General features: G+C 41.3%; 3 protein-coding genes across 5 annotated transcripts in view; 2 read left to right on the top strand and 1 right to left on the bottom strand.

The window, feature by feature from the left end:
• DNAJC13 (DnaJ heat shock protein family (Hsp40) member C13) overlaps positions 1-3,287 on the top strand; it is a 57,138-nt gene extending 53,851 nt beyond the window's left edge. For 2 of the 3 annotated variants that reach the window (XM_069860023.1, XM_069860024.1), the window contains one exon: positions 2,414-3,287. In XM_069860023.1, coding sequence (XP_069716124.1) covers positions 2,414-2,511 — 98 coding nt within the window. In that variant the 3' untranslated portion in view covers positions 2,512-3,287. Of the gene's footprint in view, positions 1-839; positions 952-2,413 lie in introns of all 3 variants that reach the window. The other variant, XR_011337668.1, reaches the window with a different exon arrangement.
• Positions 3,045-21,305, bottom strand: part of ACAD11 (acyl-CoA dehydrogenase family member 11) — a 34,548-nt gene continuing 16,287 nt past the window's right edge. Inside the window, exons 14-20 of the mRNA XM_069860025.1 lie at positions 11,902-11,968; positions 10,284-10,369; positions 10,025-10,096; positions 8,822-8,976; positions 6,281-6,397; positions 5,750-5,859; positions 3,045-4,966 (exon numbers count right to left, since the gene is read on the bottom strand). Coding sequence (XP_069716126.1) covers positions 4,852-4,966; positions 5,750-5,859; positions 6,281-6,397; positions 8,822-8,976; positions 10,025-10,096; positions 10,284-10,369; positions 11,902-11,968 — 722 coding nt within the window. The 3' untranslated portion in view covers positions 3,045-4,851. The remainder of the gene's footprint in view (positions 4,967-5,749; positions 5,860-6,280; positions 6,398-8,821; positions 8,977-10,024; positions 10,097-10,283; positions 10,370-11,901; positions 11,969-21,305) is intronic.
• Positions 16,951-21,133, top strand: ACKR4 (atypical chemokine receptor 4). Its single transcript, XM_069860028.1, has 2 exons — positions 16,951-17,051; positions 19,823-21,133. The coding sequence occupies exons 1-2, from the start codon at positions 16,972-16,974 to the stop codon at positions 20,901-20,903; spliced, it is 1,161 nt and encodes a 386-aa protein (XP_069716129.1). The 5' UTR covers positions 16,951-16,971; the 3' UTR covers positions 20,904-21,133.

Here is a 21,305-nt window from a genome sequence, read left to right on the forward strand (position 1 = left end):
TGATCTGAAAATATTTTGTGATGACATTGTAGCAACCTTAGTCTATAAAGCAATACACAATGCAAACTTCTAACTCTTCAGTTGTCATCAGCTGAACAACCATTTGGTCTATAGCCTCCGGGTAAGGTTTTAAAGACTTTTGACAAGTCACTATGGACACTTGCATGTGCCACATGGAAATTCCTCATCTAACCCTATGTAGGAATCCTTGTAAAGCTTTTGAGTGTAACTGAATTAATGAGGTATAAATCAGATGGCCGCACAGGTAGGAAAGTGTTTCTTGCAAGATACTAGTGTATATTTTGAGAAAATGAAGCAAGAGCCTTGCAAGGCATGAATTAGACATTCTACAAGCAAGTGCTTAATATTTTGAGTACGTATATTGCAAAAGTTGATGTGTTTTTCCACACAGAAAAGACTCTGCTTTAGCTCTGAACAGATTTCTGTTTATTGCACCATTTAATGTCACTTCAACGAAGAACAGTGAATGCTTGATTCGGCTGGTACTGAATTTCTTTGGTATTTCATAAATACTGTAAATTAGAAACACAAAATAAATGCTGGCTCGTTGCTGGCTAAGAACTGAAACTGTGGCAGGCATGGTCAGACTGAGGGCGGTCTTGGTACCCATCTGTGCTGTATTTAAATTGCCTGATGTTTAAGTGCTTGCCAATGTAGAATGAAGATGCTGTAAAAATGCCAAGTATAGAAGGAAATGAAACAACAAGCTTTATTTTTAACCTTGCCTTATCTTGTATTCTGCCTTATGTCTTGCTTCAAATTGCTTTGCTGTTTGCACTTCCCTTGAAACTTCCCTTGCTTATTTCTTTTTCCCTCAGGTGTCTCTTCTCCTTCCCTTCTAACTGGCAGCAGTCCCCTTCACCTGAGAAGTGGGCTTTAGATCTGCTCTGCCAGGCAGCTTGCTAACTTCTGTGTAGCTCTCTAAAGCAGGTAGATACCGTCTTGCACAATGCATGCTGTACTTGCTGCATCCCGAGTAACATGCACGTCACCCAACTGGAACAAACGCGTGGTCCCAAACTGCCAAACACTAATACACTTGCTTCCTTCAGGCACACAGGAGCGGAAAACTAACAACTGCAGTGGCTGACACTTGCCAGTACTGCAGACAAACTAAACTTCTGAAATATGTTAGGAACCCTCCATAATGGAGAAGTTTTAAGGGCAAGAGAACTAGTGGAATTTTTGCCCTAGGACATATAAAAGTGGGTCTGGCTCTTGGCAGATGCCGCTGTTGGGCTGGCAAGAAATGTTGCCTTCTGAAGCCAGGCAGGTTTTTTTGCCAAAGGTCTTGCTTGCTTTGCTCTCCTGCTTGCAGTAGTGGCATAGGCCTGTTCGCAAGGGGACTAACCATGCTCTGATGTTGTGACTGTAGTGTGAGGATCTAGGGTGGGAAATGAAGGGAGCACTTAGTGAGGATGACTTGGAGGAGAGTAAACGACCCAGCAAAACTTCCTATGTTGAAGACATGAACATTGTAGGGTGGAGGTCCGATACCAAGTTGATCACTGTATTGATGCAGGAACATGTTACGGGTTGGCAGTTTTCCACAACCATGAGTGTGATAAGAGCTGCAGTAGAAACACTTCGTGTCGCAGTAGGAGTTTGGATTGCATTTGTGTTAAGTTTCTGTATGGCTTACTTAAAACTCCAAGCTTTGAGGGAGAGGGGCTTTGTCTGCAGTGCAAAACTGACCACACCTATAGCAATTGACATAGATTTATTAATGGAATGGAAATCTGATACCAAGCTTGTGTATCCCACAAATTGTGTTATTTTTTCCAGCTGGAGACACAGAGAGCTTCCTAGATGAGCATCAGGCAGTTCTGCTTGTCCGTGGGGCAGCCTGTTGGGATTCCTTTTAAATACACAGCTGGGAGAGAGCCTTTGCAACACTGAAAGCCTGGTGGCATGTGGGCCTGAGCTTGCTACACTTCTCAGCAAAGGGCCTTCCTTAGCAAAGGGAGGCCGCCCCCTCTTAGTGCCACTTCCATGATGGAAGGTGGGATGCATAATGCTGGTCATTGGGATTCTTTTGCAACTCATTTGGCATATTTATAGAATAAACAATGCTGAGCAAGCCTGAGAACAGGTCTTCACAAGCTTCTCCACTCAATTGACTTAAGATGCCTTAATTCCCAGTGTTCCTGCATTCTAAAGAATCCAAGGGCAAGTTCTTAGATGACCTTGTTTCAGGGGTCTGCTTGACTTGGGTCTAGTGGTGGACTTAGCAGGGCTGCATCGATGGTTGGACTCAATGATCTTAAATGTCTTTCCCAACTGAAACCATTCAGTGACTCTTGTGATTTGAGTGTTACCAGGAGGAACAGAGCTGTTCAATTGCTCTTTAGAGTCAAAACTAATTGCCAATATTCTGTTTCCTTCCCCAAAGGCCCTGGAGTTGCTGGTTACCTCACTGCAGGGACGACCTCATCTGTAATGCCCAGCGTTCCACCCCCGGTAGACAATGAAGTGGGAGATGTCAGCTAAGGACTGGAAATTCTCATGGAAGAGACAGAAAGGCAGACTGGCCAGTGATGAGGAAGAGCACTTTCCTCCCAACAGATTGAAGTGAACTTACTGCCTTTCCAAACGTTTAATGACAGTGTTATTCCTTTTTCTATGACTGTTGGTTTTCTTTTTTTCTTTTTAGGAAGCAGTCAGTGACTCTAACTCTCACACTGTAACACAAGAAAGCACTCGGATCAGCTGAAATGGGTACACAAGGATTTTTTTTCTTGTTGTACATAAGCACATTTTGTTCCTTTATATTTGTTTACAAGACTGTGAATCAAACTTTCCTAGTTTTTATATTTTATGAATTAGCATGACTGGAGTTGAGCTACAGTCTAGAGGAATTGGGCTAAAATCACTTTGACCTCACCGCTCCCCCCTCTGAAAGGGCATCCCTTCTTTTTCCAGCCCGATGTGATCACTCCCATTGAACATGACCTGCAAAGGGTTTGTCCCTGCACCGGTTCACTGATGTCCTTAATCATTAACATTCTCTTCTCTCTGAGATCAAACAGCGTTACCCATCTGTCTGTATAACTGGCTTGACCAAATTGACAAAGCTTCAGCAAAAAAAAAAAAAAAAAAAATTAAAAGTTGACATGTTATGTAAGAAATTAGTGTAATTGTGAGATGTTCTATACATTATCCAGTATATAAAACCTTTCTATATTGAGTGTACATTATACAGATCATTCATATGTACATAAAATTTTAAAATAAAGGGAATTAAGAGCCTTGTTAATGAGATGAAAGTAGTTGTCTTGCGTAGCTGTTCTTTTGAAGGTGCGGGAAAGAGGGCAGGCAGAGACTTTAATCTGAGTGGGGCCAAATAGGGTTCCTGGGCATTCTTGCTTGGAAAATACATGTGCAGGGTTTGACAGCCTCGAGCAGAACTCCTAAACTCCAGTGCTTTTGTTTTTGAAACAAGCTTCAGCCACTGACTTAATGACATTCCTAGGAAGCATTCTTCTTGACTTCCTCCCAACAAATTAAGACGGATGGAAATATAAACAATAAGTATTGTTTTCTCAAAACAAGATTATAATCTTCGTTTTAGGTACAATGAGTTGATATGAGGGAAGAAACTTATTTGCAGAAAGCTTCTACTTCCAGGTACTCTTGAAACTGTCAACTTGAGCAGCCTTTGCTGGAACAGTCTTCAGGGGAACGCTCGGCTGAACTGGCTGCAGTCCCATCCTGAAGCCTGAGTCAACAGGGCCTCTTCTTTCCAAGCTCCAAGACTGCTGCTGTGGCTTGTTCATGCAAACAGTAAACACTTGTATCCTTCAGGTATACTGGGTTGATCAAGAATTAAGTTGAAAAGTGACTGTCCTACCTTTAAGAGGGAGTAGAACCAAGGCTGTGGAAAGCTGTGATCTGCCTCGTAGGAACAAGTTCTCTTTTGAGTAACTGATGTCTGAGAGGATTGTTAAAGAAGCAGAGCTGAGGAGCTCTGAGAACTTTACAAAGGTGGAGGGGGTGTAAAGGGCAGAGCTTGTTTTGGCAGCAGAGGTGGCTGTGAACAGCCCTGTGCCAACTCTGCTGCTTCTAGTGGGGAAGGTGCCACCCAGGCGTAGGAGTATTGAAGAAAGGGTAGGAGCAGCTGGGGCCAGGAGACAGGAGGAGGCTTGCAAGGAGGCAGAAAAGGCAAGATAAAAGGGGCACCTATAAGGAAAAATGGGAGGAGATGCATTTGGAGACACAAAGCAGAGGAGTAAGAAGCGCAAGGAGTAGCAGACAAACCACCCCATGCTGCCCCCCAGACCCTCTGTGCTGCCCCCAGGCCTTGCTGGAGGGGAGTGGGGAGAAGGACTTGAAGGTAGCATTAGTGAAAAGGAGGGTAGTTGAGACCAGCAACAGGGAGGAGAGGGGTTGGAGCTGAGGCTGAGCTTTGGAAAGGGAAAAGAAAGGCATTACCTGAAGTGTTTGTCATTTAATTAATAATTAACAGTTTATTCCAGCTTGCAGTAAACTAAATGGGGTGAAATGGCTGAGTGAAAACTGCCTTGCCTACAAGGATAAAGAGGGCTGTGGTTCAGCAAGTAAAAGCACTTTAGGCCTGTTAGAAAATAGGGGTTTTTTTTAGCGTTATAAAGAACCCAGGCAAATCTGAGTATTTATGTAGGCATTCCACAAATTTTTAAAAGCAAACCTCTGATTATTAAATAATAATTATTATTATTACAAAAGTGAAGAGTGAATGTACAAGTTAGAATCAAGTCTTTATATTCATCTAATTCTCCTTAAATGACATTATTGCACTGAACAAAATCTCTCATAACTCTTCAAGCTGTATGAGGTGGCTTTATGCTGACACTAGATTTTTGCAGTCAGCTTCTTTGACTGATCCAGCAGTTCCCACCTTGCAATGGTTGAGAGATGAACTTCATCGGGCCCGTCTGCCAGGCGCAAGGTCCGTATATAAGCAAACCTGTGTCAGAAGAGGTGAATTAGGGGTGCATTTACAATCCTGTTAGGGCAGGAGCTCTGGGCACTATCTTTGCTCTAGCTGTCTTTCTAACAATGGACTTTTTGAAAGGAGCAATCACACAGGAGATACTATAGTGAAATAAATCACCCTGGCAGCACTGAGAGGGGCCTGCAGGGAATTTTGAAGGCTTGATTCTCCCCAAGGCCACAAAGGATAAGACTGAGCTTTACAAACAGATCCTCTGTGGTGCTGATAAGAACTGCTTCAGGTCCAGTGCCTGCTGACTTTTTTCTTGTAAGGGTAAAGCAATGCAATTGCATTGGAACTGAATTATAAAAGCAATTCTTTTAAGTCTGTGCAGCTTAAAGGTGTACAGAGGTGAAATAGCATGTAATGTGTTACAAGATTATCTCAACAGGAATGCATAGAATTATTTGGTTGCATAAGACCTTTGAGGTTGTAGAGTCCAACCATACCTGTCCATCATACCAAGCCTAGCCCTGTGCACCTCATCTACCAGTCTTTTAAGTATCTCCAGGGCTGGTGCCTCTACCACCTCCCTGGGCAACCTATTCCAGTGCCTGATAACCCTTTTGGCAAAGAAATTTTTCCTGATAACCAGTCTGAGCCTCCCCTGGTACAACTTGAGGCCATTTCCTCTCATCTGATCACCTGTCACTTGGCAGAAGAGACCAGCACACACCTCACTCCAGCCTCCTTTCAGGTGGTTGTAGACAGAGTAAGTGAACGCTTGGAATCAACAGATCCCTGTCCCTTACTCACATAGAAGCCAATGGAAAATCCTGGGAAACTCCAGCTCCACCACACACTTGGATTGCACAGTCAATTACTTTAAGCACAGCTCGTGGAACAACCACTTTGGTCATGGCTACCTGCAGTTTAGAAGAGAACTCATCACCAACAGGTTCATAAGTAAATGCAATATTTACCTAACAAACACTCCTGCTGGAGATCAGCATCTTCCTCTTTGCACCAGAGAGCTCTCCTGTTCCCTGGTCAAGGTAAAACTGCAGTTGCCCAAAACAAACTGATCATGATATGACAAGTGAGATAAAAGAAGTTCAAGTATATTTTTAAATACCTTATCAGCTTAATCTCAAGGTTTTTAACAGAGCACTTCCTAGTCTCATGACAATCAAAAGCCCAGCTTACGGCCATCTATTTCCAACATGCAGTTATGCTCTACAAGTAAAAGGATAACTTTAGCAATGTTTTAGCTTCTCTTTCAACCAGTTGAAGGCACACATATTGCACCCCCAAGTCCCAGCTTAAGCCTGGCAAAGAAAAATTTACCTCTTTTCTTGCTTTTCTGTTGCCCAGTATGTCCATCTTGCTGGCTGTTTTTAGTGTTAACAGTCGTGCCTGTTCTATGCGAAGGCGGCATTCAGCGATCCAGTGGGCAACAACCTCCTGCCGAAACCAAAGCCAACACGCAGTCAGTCAGTCAATGCCTGTTAGCGCACCTGGCTAATCCTGCCCTAGGGAAGGTGGCCCCCTGCATGTTCAGGCATTTAGAGACAGCTCTCTGCAAGTTAAAGCAGGTTTGATGCATGTAATCTAATATGAGGCAGGGGAAAAAAAAAACCACTTGACAGATAGAACTACTAAAGACAGAGCAGTTCTTTTCCTGACAGAAACGATGAAAAGGCAGAAAAACTCCCAATTCTAGCACATACTCGCTTCCTGGTCCAACCCACTGCCCGCCAGCCCCGTTCCTGAAGCCCTTCAAAGCCTGCTTTTTACTCCCTGCTTTCCTTACTTGTTACCAGGACTCACAACCTCTCTTTCTGCGTAAGATGTCCCAATACACAAAAACTAGGGGTGGGAAAGGAGAAGAATCAGTTCTGTTTTTCTTAACGTGCTGGCATCTTTACACATCCAGGCAAACAGCTGCAGGGTGGTGCCTGCTGCATCTGTCTGTTCATACTGATGATAAGTTAGTAGATCCCTTGATTCAAATGAAGTTACGGTCCGGGCAGCCCTTTCCTGCTCCTTGCAGTAATTTCCCTCTGCAGGCAACATGTCACAGTAGGAAAAAAAAATGTTTGTGTGAGGGTTGTCAGTGCAAAAGCTGTTTGAAGCCTAAACCTCAGGCACACGCTCTTGCATGGAATCATAGAATGGTTTAAGTTGAAAGGGACCTTAAAGCCCATTCAGTTCCAGCCCTCTGCCATGGGCAGGAACACCTCCCACTGGATCAGGCTGCTCAAAGCCACATCCAACCTGGTCTTAACACTTCTAGGGATGGGGCTTCCAGTGACTTCTCTGGACAACCTGTGCAGTGCCTCACCACTCTCATAGGAAAAAAAATTCTTCCTACTACCTAATCTAAATCTCCCCTGCTTCAGCTTAAAACAGTTACCCCCTAATCCTATTCCTGCACTCCCTGATGAAGAGCCCCTCCCTAGCTTTCCTTCTGGCCCCCTTTAAGTACTGGAAGGCTGCTCTAAGGGCTCCCTGGAGCCTTCTCTGCTCTTGGCTGAACAACTCCCCCTCCCTCAGCCTGTCCGTACAGGGGAGGTGCTCCAGCCCTCTGATCATCTTCATGGCCTCTGGACGCATTGTGACAGATCCATGTCCTTCCTGTATTGAGGATTCCAGAACTGAACACAGGACTCGAGGTGGGGGTCTCACAAAAGCAGGGTAGAGGGGCAGAATCCCCTCCCTTGCCCTGCTGGTCACACTTCCTCTGATGCAGCCCAGGACATGGTTGGCCTTCTGGGCTGCAAGCGCACATTGAGGAGGTATCAGCAAATGTGCAGCTCTTGCTTCAGTGCAGAGTCTGGGGGGTCAGCTTGGTTCATACCAGCAAAGACACTCTGAATCCATTGGGAATGTTCAGACACGCTCTTCTGCCATGTGGGCGGTGGCAAGTCAGCCTGTCACCCAACAGCCTCACCCTTCCTTAGCCGTGGAGAACCTACTCTAGCTCTGCAGCTCGTCTCCAGGTCTTGCCTGTGGCTTCATCAAAAATCAGTTTAACAAGCTTATGAGAAATAGAATGCACCTCATCCAACTTATTAATTCTAGGTTATGGTCATGAATGGAAGCTTGGCAATGACATGGCTGGAAAAACTGATGTGTAAGATGACGCCCTCTGGATCTGCACAAACAAAATAATTTTCTATAACCTCTGCCAGACACTAATTCAGCTTCCTCTTCCTGTTGACTTTACTTGTTTTTCCAATAAAGTCATCCTATCTGTTGGATAACTGAGGAACACTTGATATGCGATAGGCCAAGTTCTAAATGCTGACAGTTTCTATAAAAAGCAGACTGTCATCTTTTTGTTAACCTGGCAAGGTCTCTCTCACAAAACAGTATTTCAATTCCATAGCAAGAAAAGACCAAAAATCCCACTATGTCTTTGGTTTGGTCTGTCCTTTCATAAGCACATACAAATAGTTGATAAGTAAAATTTTTAGTCCAATTTAGACCCTGGAGTGTCTCTGGTAACTGTGAGCAGAGATGTCATGACAAATGTAATACACAAAAATTATTAATTCCATTTGTAACTAAAGAAACATAAGCTGTGTGCCTGAAAAAATACTGTTCAAACTGATAAGTAACAGCACAGAAAAAAACATGGTGGCAAAAACCATGTGCTCAAATCCAACCCAATCCACTGCAAGAAAAAAAACAACAACCCTGCTTTACAGTGAAAAATGGGGGCCTTGCGATGTGATTTTTCTCATTTGCCACCAGAGGAAAATTATGAATAGCAATCCAAGGTTAGGGCACATCTATTGCAGCATCCATTATTAGAGTTAGAAGTGTGGGCAAAACAATGGGTGATATCAGGAACACAGGAACTGAGACAAAGAGGGAGCTTACGTGGTGATACAGTTTCTTCCCGAAAGTCTCTCTCTGTGCTGCGCGCTGGCACATTATCTGTAAAGCAGTTTCAGCTGCACCAAGGGACCTCATGCAGTGATGAATACGGCCTGGACCAAGGCGGCCTTGAGCTATCTCAAACCCCCTGCCCTCACCTGGTCAGAAAGAAAAACAGGCACATGGAGACACTTTGCTTCCTTCTTGAGATGATGCCTCATCACAGCAGAGCTAGAAGCAAGCTTCTTAAAAGCTGACTTTGTGGAACTGTTGCTTGTTTACTCCAACTAGATTTATAATGACACACTGTTATCAATACTTACAGCACAAAGGACACGCCAAGATGGTTTCTGAGAGCATCTGATTTACCCAATTTAATGATGTTAATCTTGCACTGAAAAATACATCTATGAGATTTGGTATGAGAATCTGGGGGAAGACTTTGGGGCTTCCCAGTGCTAGGGCTACTCCAGAGAGAAAGCTCTTCCAGTGAAATAAAAATAGCCAAGAGGAAACAGAAGAAATTAGGATTTATATTAAGTGAGACAAGCAGAGCAAAGCTCTCCCTGCACAAGGTCACAGCGATGGCCTGCTCATTCTTTCTTTTTTCAGCTCTGCACAGCCTGCAGGCACGCAGGCATGGATGGCCATGAACCACAGCAGGATGCTCTTTTGAAAGGTGTAAAAGTTATGAGAACTGGTTTGGGGGAAAGAAGCCACTGACAGTCTCTGCTTTGCTCTACTTCACGGAAATGATCTTCTATGGCTGCTACAGCTGCCCCACTTCTTTCAACCACCTTTCTGCTCTGAACAAGTTATACTCAAGCAGCAGGCAAGCTGCTAAAGGAAGACTGGGCTCCCTCTTACAGCTGTTCAAGACCCTGGCTCAAATGACCACAGCTGTTTACAATAACTTATTGTGATTCAGAAAATAAATCATAGAATCATAAAGGCTGGAAAAGACCTCCAAGATCATCAAGTCCAACACAACCATGCCTACTAAGCCATATCCCAAAATGCCTCACCTACACATCTTCTGAACACCTCCAGGGAAGGAGATTCCACTGCTTCCCCAGACAGCCTGTTCCAATGCTTCACCACACTTTCGGTATCAATTTTTTTTCTAATATAAAATCTAAGCCACTGTTTCATGAAACTTTGTTCTTTGCTGTATTTATTAAATAAGGAATTAATACTGAAACTCACCCAGTATGATATTGGAGAGAGGTACACGCACATCATTAAAGTGTACCTCAAAATGTCCTCCATGGATCTCATCTACAGGGACAGAGAAAACACAACAGCATGGTAAAGTGGAGGATAAAAATAGAGGCCTTCAATTCCTAATCCTTTTTTATATATGCATTTAACTGATTTATTTCATATTCAGAGTTTGTTCATTACTGCAGCTTCTGTGACTGCTACCAAATTAATACACATACAGATGATAAATATTATCACCTACCCAGGTAGCCAAACACTGAGAGGGGTCTTATCAGCTTCACTCCTGGAGTGTCCATGGGAACAATAATCATACTGTGCTGCTTGTACCTGATCAAGACAAAACCCACAAGTTATGATTAACTTTGAGCCTCCCTTCTGTCCCCTCACACCACTTTTTTTATTTTCTAGCTTTAATTTAGGACTCTCAAAACCACCTTGCTGACGTTTATCTAATGCTGACTACAGGCCTCCTGCCTTCCTGCACGCTTCAACACTTCTTGAATGAGTGGTCAACAAATAAAAATGTACTACTGGCATCTAATGCACCACAACTAAAAAACTACTTCTGCCATCGTACTGTGCAAGTACTTCTGTACCATCCAGTCCATTCTGCTCTCCCACCTTTCTTTTTTGTTCAAAAAATATGTTTATCATCATCACCACCATTGTCTGGACTTGCCTATAGTTTAGGAAAAATATCCTCATGGTTAAATTCCTTCAGAACATTTAAGGTCAGTTATTTTAGTCACCCATAATGGGAGGTGACACCCAAGGTCCCTGAATTCGGCTCCCACTTCTAGCAAGTACAACACCACATGAACTTCGCCACGAACTTCTGTTCACTTCCCAAGAGCTCAGCAGATGCCGCTGCCTGTACAACTGCCGGACAAAATGTCCTTCACGCTGTAAGCAAGTTACTGTTAAGTCCTCAGTGGAACATAGGCAAATCTAAAATCTTGAGATAAAATCAGTGGAATTTGGGCTAAAATCCAACTCAGATATAAGCGTTCCAATTCTTTTGTATTACAAGCTGTGTGATTTTAAGGGAACCAGTCACAAACAGTTTTTTTCTTGTATAAGGTAATTCTAGCTTGATAGTAAGAAGAGTTGAACAACATACTTATTTTAAACAAGAACAAGGAAGTATTGTATTTACGCAGACAGGAATGGAATGATTAGGCCTGAATAAGATGTGCAATGCTCTCCATTCATGCGAGTTCACAAATTAACTACATGTTTTAAACTTAACTTTCTACACCTACAGATAACTTTGTGAAAAACTTACTAGATAACTTCAGGTCTCTGATGTGCCACTTTGTGAAAAACATACTAGGTAACACCAGATCTCTGATGCGACACTTTTACACGTTTTGTTCAGGGAATTGCTAAGAAGTTTGTTTTTATCATCATTTAAGCAGGCAATTCTTCCTCTTGTTAACTGCTTTATGTACCATACTTGTAAAATAAATCATAAGCCAGAGATAGTTGTTGGTTGAACAACTGATGCAGACTAAAACTAATGTGACCAAGATACAGTTACTGAACCCCCTAAAACTTCCAGTTCAATCCATCACACAGCTGTGCAAACACTAGAGCCAGGGTGATGGAGTGGGTGGAGCATGCTGATATGCGCTAGTGACAGTGAATGGATTGGGAGGTGCCAGTGAGCAGCAGCTGACAGCAAAACAGGAGCTTGGTCAGCAGCAGACACGTGCACAGGTTTAAAACTTGCTTGTATTTCACGAGCACATCCAACTGAGCAAGGCAATGACCAGTATTTCACTTAAAATTTCTGGAAGCAGTGACTCCTCCACGAAACAAGTTTCAGGTAACTCTTTGAATCTCCCAGGAATCCTTACCTGGATGCTGAGGAGTTTTCTGTTTTGCCCATTACAATTGCAACTTTGCAATTCGGGTTCCCAGCACCTTAAAATGTCACAAACACAAAAAGAGTTTTCAGTATGAAAATCACAATGCAGAATCAAATGAAGTCTTACAGGAGTAAACCTTACTCCTTTCCTTGAGTGATATAAGAGCAAATGCATGCAATCTACTTCTGTGTTTAGACTGTGAGCAATCATACTGAAACAAAACACATCTTATTGCTTAAAATATAAAGGGAGTCAACATGTGGGGAGGTGAACAATGAAAAGCCAAACATCCAAACCCTCCAGTATTCAGCTGCATCATCTATTCCTATGAAAAAGGAACAAGAACATACTTGAAATGGAATCTAATTAGTTCTGTCTCCATTACAGCTGAGCAATTAAGTGTGATGCAAAAGCACCCCCCAAGGTCAGATGTTGCCATTTCAAAAGTAAAGTCTTAAAACTATAAAGACTGGAGGATCTATGTGGGAATGAACTGCCAACCCTACTATAACAAAATTTTGCAAATTAGGCTGCCGAAGGGGTTACCATGATGACTTTGCTACTACTTCACCATAACTTCTCTGGAATTAAGTTTTCCAGTTGTGCAACTGATTTTAGTTTGCACTTCAAAGAAAGAGTGGAAATTGCTACCTGAAAACAATCTGCTAGCATTTCAAGCCATTGAAAACATCATTTGAGGCGTAACTTTGTAGCATAAAGCTAGCATTTCGATGTACAAGTCCTAAAGAAGATTCTACCATTAATTAAAATGGCACCCTACTTCTAAGAGCCTTAATCCTAACCATCTTTTCCTTTAAAGGTTTCTTAGTACCAAAGCATGCTCTCACTCCTTTCAAAGTCTCACACAGACAATAAAACTAGGAAAAAGAGGTGGAATCGTATCTGACCTATGTAACAACTAGTAATTTTTTTTTTTATCGCTATCTCAATGCAGATGACAAGCTTCACAGAGATTTCATTCAAAATTTCATCTGTACCAGCATGGCTTGTTTTGAGGTCAGAAACAAAGATGACCTTTTAAATTTTCTGCAGCTCTTATCACCAGGTTTGAAAGCCTTTGGTCTAGACAATGCAGCCACCTGGCTTTGAGTTGAGCTACTTCCTCCTAAAAACAGCGGCTGCGATGGCTGGGAAGTGGGAAAGAAATTTTATTTGGATAAACACAGCCTGTTTTGAGGGCCAGATTGCTGGCTGTTTGATTTCCTATTTTGCATTATGCTATTCACCCATTGTTTTCAAGATAAAGTTGTACTTGAGGCCCCTGAGCTGTACAATGCTAAGGAACTAAAACATCTGAGTGAAAAGCTGAGGTGGGGGGAATAAATCACCATGGTTTAAAAAAAAAAAAAAAAAGTAGATCTCAAACAGTTGGCTTACTTGAGCAACTGCAACAAGCAGGTGAGCAACCCCAAAGAAATGGTTTGCAAGGTACTACCCTGCAAAGAGAAATGCGGCACTCTTAAGCAGTATTTGATTCTCCTTTTCCACACAAGGTAAAGAATCGCACAAGTAGTACTTTCTAAACCAAATTTATCTCAAAGTGAGGTTTACAATGGAAGATATTTTGGTTTTCTGGAATGTCTTCAAAACCGTTTTGTAAACAACCCCCAAGTCACACCCTTGCTTCAAAAAAAAGGTAAATTTCACCATGTCATATGAAAAAAACCCAGAAGCAGCTTTCATGTTGAACTTCGTTAGGAGTTCACCAAGAGCTAGACATCTGGTTAGATGCTCTAAATCACTTATACAAGTTTCTGGAAAACGAATGAATATCTCTGTTTCATATGTACTTTTTCCCTTCCCAACACAGCCAAAGAAGACAGATTATTGGCCTTTCCACTCCTTAAGAGGCTGAAGTCCTGAAAACCTAAAAAAAAAAATTATGCAATTTGACCCATAAATGCCAGAAAGAAGTTCTCTTCTCACGCAAGACTGAAAGATTCCAGTGCTTTGGAAGAAATGCAGACTGCCTGGATAGAATAAATCTCTCTTTTGTAAATGGCATTTTTACATCACTTACAGAATTCAATTAAGCTGCTGCAGGATGAGGGAAGAGTCAGAGAAGCCTGTAATTTTGGCAGGAGTTATAAGTAGTTTTGTAAGGAACTCACAACTGAACAAAGAGAAATAGTAGAGATTTTAGAAGGCCAGTTTTAGGCATATTTCCATATTGATAAGCTTTTTAGTAAGCTTTTTCAAACTTTCAAACCACAATGCTGCTACTCTGGGAAACATAAGATTGAATAATGTATTTTTTAACTCTTTATAGCAATAACTCAACATAGCCAAAGGCAATGATACTTTAAAATCTGCTTAGAGGGTTCATCATATCCCATTAGAAGCCTAACCTTCGCTGTCAGGGGTTATAACATCCATAAGATTATTTAATCTTCACCCCATCGACTTACATAGGTTCTTTCTGGTGGAGAGTACTAAATGTGGCACAGACATGGACAGTACCACCATTTTTTAAAAGAAGCTGCCATATAAACTGGTTTCAGATGCCACCAGCACTTAATTCTTGCAAGCTACTTATCTATTTTTCAGTGTCCAGTCTTCAAGACATCTAAGGCAGCATAATCTACTACTTGTATGCCCTGAATACCTACGACTCTTGCCTTCTTGGCTACTGCACTGGTGAGCAGTGGGTTACCTCTCTGCTAAAGATCAGGAGCCAGTGGTGACATTACAGACTTGGTAGCTTCCTAGAAAGGCACTGATAATACACGTTCTGGACTCTCCTACAAGAAGTAACTGCACTCATTAAGGTGGATGGCAGCATGGTATTGATTGTTGCAAAATGGGGATTTTATTAGAGAAAAGGAGACTTCCCCAAGAGTCTGCAGTGATTTGTATCCACTAGCCCAGTGTCTTCCCAGATCTATCCTAGCTTCTCCAGGTAACACTGCTGGGCATCTGGTTCACGTATGGCAAGCAAATTGGCTACAACCAGTAAAGACAGAGATAATGCTGGGGTTGTGCAGCTAACCAGCAAGGGCTGCACAGTCCTGCCACTGAATGTGGCTGCTAGCTGCTCCCAGCTGGAGCTCACAGTCTCAGATGGTACCAGTGAGAGCAGCTGATAAATTTATGAATGGTTTTTCCCCTCATCTTCATCTCACTTTTACACAGGCACAAGTATTTCTTAGTTAAACAAAATTCATTGTCATTTTGCATTCACTCCTACTTATTAAATAATTCCTGTTATCTTTGAGCCTTCAGGGCCATGATGAAATGTAGTATTAACTGACAGTATGATTTCTGTACCCTGTCTGGAAGGCTCTGTCCTCCCAGCACCCTGCAAAGTCACAAGGAGCTGAGACACTATAATAAACAACATAGGATATACCTGAACTGCCTTCCCACACCTTGCCCATAGGACCTCTTAGGCACTGGCAACACAACAATCTCTTCTGCAGGCAACATAGAGAGAGATTCTCCTGGGAGCTTTCTTAGTTCTGGCCTGATTATTCTATCTTGTTGCAGACCACAATGAAAAAAATCTGTTCAGAACTGAGGGATTCACTTATTTTAAAGAGATATAGCTCAGGCTTCTAGGCAATGATACGACTTGCAAGAAGCAGATGTGCTAGGAGCAACCCAAATGTCTTATCTGCTACTGTGAAAAAACCCAGTGAAGCACTATGATCACTCAAGATGAACACATTGCAGAAATATGCACAAACATAGCAACGCTCTTTCTCTAGACTCCAATTCCTCTCCCAACCCACTTTTCTTTCTTGTTGTGAATGCAAATGAAGCTAGAAACATATGGAAAGCATTTGCCTGTTACATTCTTAGTTATCCATTTTAAAGAACCTTTCCTTTCACATATTCCAAAATAGCTGAGGCACAGACAGGTGGCTAATCCAGCTGTGGCAGGTGCTTCAATTTACTCAGTGTGCCAAAAAGCAAAACCTGACCTCTAGTCTGCTCAAAATCTCTCTCTGTTGTTTGACATCAATATCGCATTTACTGAAACTCATTAGGCTGCTACAGCATATAAGATAATTCAAACAAAATAAAAGCTCTGTCTTGTAAGGCTCCAGACACTCTGCACAAGGTATTCTTGCACAAGAGACCAATTTGAAGCTGTAGAGATTGTGGAAAATTAAGCAAGATGCAGTTATTTTCAGAATTCCCAGCACAGGCAGGTCCATGCCTCAGTGCAGAAATGCTAATGTTTGCATGCAAACTGCAAAACCTCTCTGTGTTCCCTTTCCTATAAAAGTTCTGACTCTTTATAAAGCAGACAGCATACTGCAAGTGGAAGAAACCTCATGGAAGGAATAGCATCTTTCTTTTTTATTTCTACAGTGCCTGGCTAGCTTGCAGTTTCTACAGAAACGGTATCAAAGGCTAAGTTGATTATGAGTCTGACTGCTGACATTCAAGTCCCTGAGAACTCTCCCACAGGGTGCAGGAACACCTGTTTATGTTTGGCTGACAATTTCAAATCTTTTCCCTATCATAATCTTCCTGGTTTTGTTCAATATCACATACTGAAATAGCAGCCTCACACATCTCACGCTAAGCAAACTCCTCTTTCTATTGTATCCCTTAAAAAGTTACTTAAAAAGGGGATGTAAGGATCCTTAAAACCTTATACAGGCAATGATCAAAAGCACGGTAATGCCCAGAGGAAAGCATACAGTGAATACCTACAGGTAACTCTGATCCAGACAGACCTCCCTCTCTCCAAAAGTTTTCAACTTTTAAATGTGTGATTTGGTAAAAGTCTTTTGATGATGTAAACAAACAAACAAACACTTGAACCTTCAGGAACAAAATGACCAACACCACAGTTAAATAGTAGAAGAATTCTGACCTTCCATAGAACACTCCTATTCAGCCTGGAACAGGGAGGAATGTAAAAAAACATACATGTAGAACATGAGAAGAGGTTCCAGGAAATCAGGATTATTTATTTATTTATTTATTTAACTATCTGTTTATTTATTTTAAACCGGCAAGTCAAAATGAAAGTGCAACTGACTTCCAGATGAGGGTGTGGTGCTCCAAGAAAAGAAAAATGCTATGTGTCAGACCAATTCAGACCATTTCACCGAAGCACATTTCAGCTGCAGTGCCTGCTACTATTCTGCTGACAAAAGAAGGTTAGTTTTTTTTTTAATATTTACTGCTCTGTATATTGTGATATATTTATCTTATATACATAGAGACGAGCTAGGATTTATTCTTAAATTAATTACAGGGAGACATCATTTCACTAAGGTGCTCATTTCCAGGCTTAAAATCAGATTTGTTCAGTAGAAGAACAGCATACTGCTTAATTAATTAAAGAAAAAAATCTGTTTAAACTGGGAATATTAACTTCATTCAACAAATATTCCTACAATCCCATGCCAAGTTTAAACAGACAACAACACTGAATTCAAATCTAAATGGAAGGCTGGAATAATTCTGCAAGAAAATATGCACAGTTGTCTACTAATATATCTATTAATATACCTCCTAGAAAACAGTACTTGATTAAACAAATGCAGCATGGAACTGTTTGGGTACTTGTGGGCAGTTTTGTATGCGATAAGATTCCATACTGTGCATAACATCCTGAGAAGTCTCCAGCTGTAAGACCCGGTGCACCCACAGCAACTTGACTCTGTAAGAAATTCCACGTGGGCATAAGGCAGCTCGCTGTGTGGGACGGAGACTAAACTCAGCCTGTTCCCCCACTGCTCAGCACCTGACTCCCACGGGACTGCTCTGCTTTATGGAGCAGGCACTTACAAATGTGCCTGAGAAAAAAACATTAACACGAATGACAAACATGGATAGAGGGACATTAGCCAGAACACAACTGTGTTTTTAAGGGAGAAATACCAACGGTTGCATTTTAGATAGTTTTGTTTCTGCCAAGAACACAGGTCAGCCAAAAGCGTATCAGGCAGCAGAGGATGTTTCTTCTCAGAGCCAAGCTGCTTTGCAATACACAGGCTTCTTGAAGTTTGCACTTTATTGTTTTTCTATCAAGCAAATTTGCCAGTGATCCAATTTGATTAAGCATTCCCAGACAGGTTCTGTAATCAGCATTTTAGATAATAACGCATCTTTTCAGTTTAACTTTTCATTTTCTCCTAATCTTGGCTAAATGGATTAATCTCTCTGCACAGTTTCTTTTCTGACTAGAAGAAGATATATTTGCTGTTGATATCTCTCTCCTCAAAGTACTATGAAACTGCAAAAGATTATCCTTGCTGAAAAAAATGCAAAACCAGCTTGTTAGGCACGAAATAGACCTGCTTTGCTAAACTAATAAATAGAATTACTATATCTTCCCATTCTGCACATTTCATTTAGGCAACAGAAAATGACAGATTACAAGACTTAGAATAAAAGTAATTATTGTTTAAAGTTTAAGAGGAAGTGTTTTGAAAGATTAACAAAAGTCATTAAGGATAAAGCCAAACCAAATACTACATTTCTAACTGGCACACCTTCTAAAAAACTCAGACAATGCAAATATCAAGCAAAAATAAAAATTATTTATTTTTTTTTATTTGATGGGTCTTCATTCCTGAATATGAGATTAACCAGTAACTTATTTTTCCTAGTACACAGAACAATATATTTTTTTTTAAGAGATATAGTTTATAATAACAGTTTGGCAATCCTTCATTTAAACCCTTGTCTAAAACTCAGAAATGGTATCTGCATTTTTTTCAAGCTGGAAAAAGCAGCTGATAATGAGCTGCACTGTAGATAATGAGAACGGGGATGTGTTTTTCATTCTCAGCTACTTTTTGCTACTGCTGTTAAGAAATCTTAGTCCTATTTATTTCAAGAAAACAGAGTACTGTACTTTAGTTTACAATAGAAAGAATGTCAGCAAATTAGCCAATAAACACAGTCACAGGAAAACGAAAATACTGTAGAACATCAATTGCTTCAGATACACTTTGAAGATCTCAACACTCAAATGTCAAACCTAGGCTGGCAGTGAGAACACAGACTGTGTTTACAGATCAAATCTGTCATGAGATAGTACTTGAAAAAAACCAGCAGAGCTTCTAAGCTGTTTGGGTACTTGTGGGCAGTTTTGTATACGATAAGATTCCTTTTTGTCATAACATCCTGAAAAGCCTCCAGCTGTAAGATACAGTGTACCCACAGCAATTTGACTGAGCAAGAAATTCCACATGGGCATGGTTCATTGTGTGGGAAGGAAATTAAACTCAAGTTGTTCTACTCCTGCTCAGCAAGTGACTCCACTAGTGTGCTTTACAGAATGTGTATATATATGCATGCCTGAGAAACAAAAAGCAGATTCTCCCTATCCCAAATTCACCAGAAACTATGCTAGCAGGCACAAAACATTGCTGCTTGCCTCTCAGCTTTAACCCAATAATATTTATCCACGTTATCATAATAGCATGTACAGCCTTAAATTGGTACTCCTGTGCTTTGCCGAGGCTGCAGAGAAGGTATAATTTCAGCCCTGGAAAGGTACAGACATTTATTTTGCAGTGGTATATTGCCAGACACAACTGAGTCAGAGCAGTTTAAGCAATAATGGCTCCTAAACTGAAATGTGGAAACCAGTGAGGTGCACTCCAAGAATCCTGCAATATCAAATGCTAAGGTTAATGAAAACACTTGAATTGAATCCACTTTATTGCATTGCACACATGTATGTAGTCAGTTATCTCAATTTCATGTGAGAATTTGAGAGTCCGTTGTGCCTCCATCACTGTCTAGCTCTGCTTTGATTATTTACAAATGTATTCTCAGTATCCAGCTTCTTTAAACGTGAGATATACAAGCAACTCAGAGCACGGGGGTTAGGTTTCAACAGAAATTTTGAAACTTAAACCCAGTATTATTTCTTTGGTGTTCCCTTCTCTCCCCATTTTTTTGTGTCTTGTAGCTTTGCCACAGGCTGGGATATGAATAACTCAACTGATTACTGGATGGAGGACGAAGAGGATGATCTCAACTCTGTTATAGATTACAATACATATGAGCTTCTCTGTGAAAAAAGTGATGTGAGAAATTTCAGTAAAATATTCCTTCCTGTATTCTATGCATTGGCTTTTACTGTTGGAGTCGCTGGAAATTCATTAGTGGTTGCAATTTATGCCTGTTGGAAGAAACCGAAGACTAAGACGGATGTGTACATCATGCATCTCGCCATTGCTGATTTGCTCTTGCTCTTTACGCTCCCTTTCTGGGCTGCAAATGCAGTGCAGGGATGGGAACTTGGAAATTCAATGTGCAAGCTCACATCATCTCTGTACACCATGAATTTCAGCTCTGGCATGCTGTTCCTGGCCTGTATCAGTGTGGACAGATACAGGGCCACTTCTGCATCCCGGGGTCACAGAAGCATTACTAAACACTGCAGTGTTACCTGCCTCTGTGTCTGGCTGTCTGCCATTTTCCTCAGTATCCCCGAACTGATATTTAATCAAGTCAAAAAACACAATGAAAGGAATGAATGCCTTCCCATATTTCCAATGAACATGGAAACACTCTTAAAAGCAACCATTCAAATCTTGGAAATCATCCTGGAATTTCTGCTTCCTTTCCTAGTCATGCTGATCTGCTATTCAGCCACTGCTCGAGCAGTCTTTAGGTCTGCAAATGCTAAAAAATCCAGACCTTTTGCAGTTCTGCTGGCAGTAGTGGCTACTTTCATTATTACCCAGCTACCTTACAACACTGTTAAGTTCTGGCGAGCCATAGATATCATCTACGTCTTGATTACTGACTGTGAAACAAGCAAAACCATAGATGTTGCACTTCAGGTCACCAGGAGCATAGCTTTGTTTCACACCTGCCTGAACCCTCTTCTCTACACCTTTCTGGGTGCCTCTTTTAAAACACATATTATGAAAATCGCAAAAAACTATGGATACTGGAGAAGACGGCAACAGAACAAGAGACCTGAAGAAATTTCTATGAATTATGAAGACCACACGGAAGAAACAGTTAGTTTCACTATATAGACTCTCAATTACTTTCATTATTTTATATAATCAAGGGAATTATTTACTAATTCTGGTGGTGTTGTTTCAGCAGTTGTTTGCCTGCAAGTCAACCTTCTGATTAATTTCTGAACCTGCAGACTACCCAAGACACTACAGCGCGGTTCCAAGTGGAACATGTTTATCAAAATTAAGTATCAGGCAAGAACCAAATACTGATATTCCTAAAAACAACTACAGATATTTACCGGAGGGGGGAAAAAAAAAACCAAACCAAAACCAACCAACCAAATTCAAAAAACCAACAACAAACCCCAAATACCTAAAAACTTCTTACAATTGAAATTTTGAAGAGCCACAGTATTAGGCACTTTAACAGCTGTGTAATGGACAATCTGTACATCTAAATGTACAATTAAAATG

Source organism: Phaenicophaeus curvirostris, chromosome 6, assembly GCF_032191515.1.
Source record: "Phaenicophaeus curvirostris isolate KB17595 chromosome 6, BPBGC_Pcur_1.0, whole genome shotgun sequence".
Taxonomy (NCBI): Eukaryota; Metazoa; Chordata; class Aves; order Cuculiformes; family Cuculidae; genus Phaenicophaeus; species Phaenicophaeus curvirostris.

Excerpts from the sequence above, each read along its gene's own strand:
- ACKR4 (XM_069860028.1), top strand. The coding sequence starts at position 16,972 with ATGTGTCAGACCAATTCAGACCATTTCACCGAAGCACATTTCAGCTGC. Across the intron at positions 17,052-19,822 it reads TATTCTGCTGACAAAAGAAG|CTTTGCCACAGGCTGGGATA; the intron begins GTTAGTTTTTTT and ends TGTGTCTTGTAG.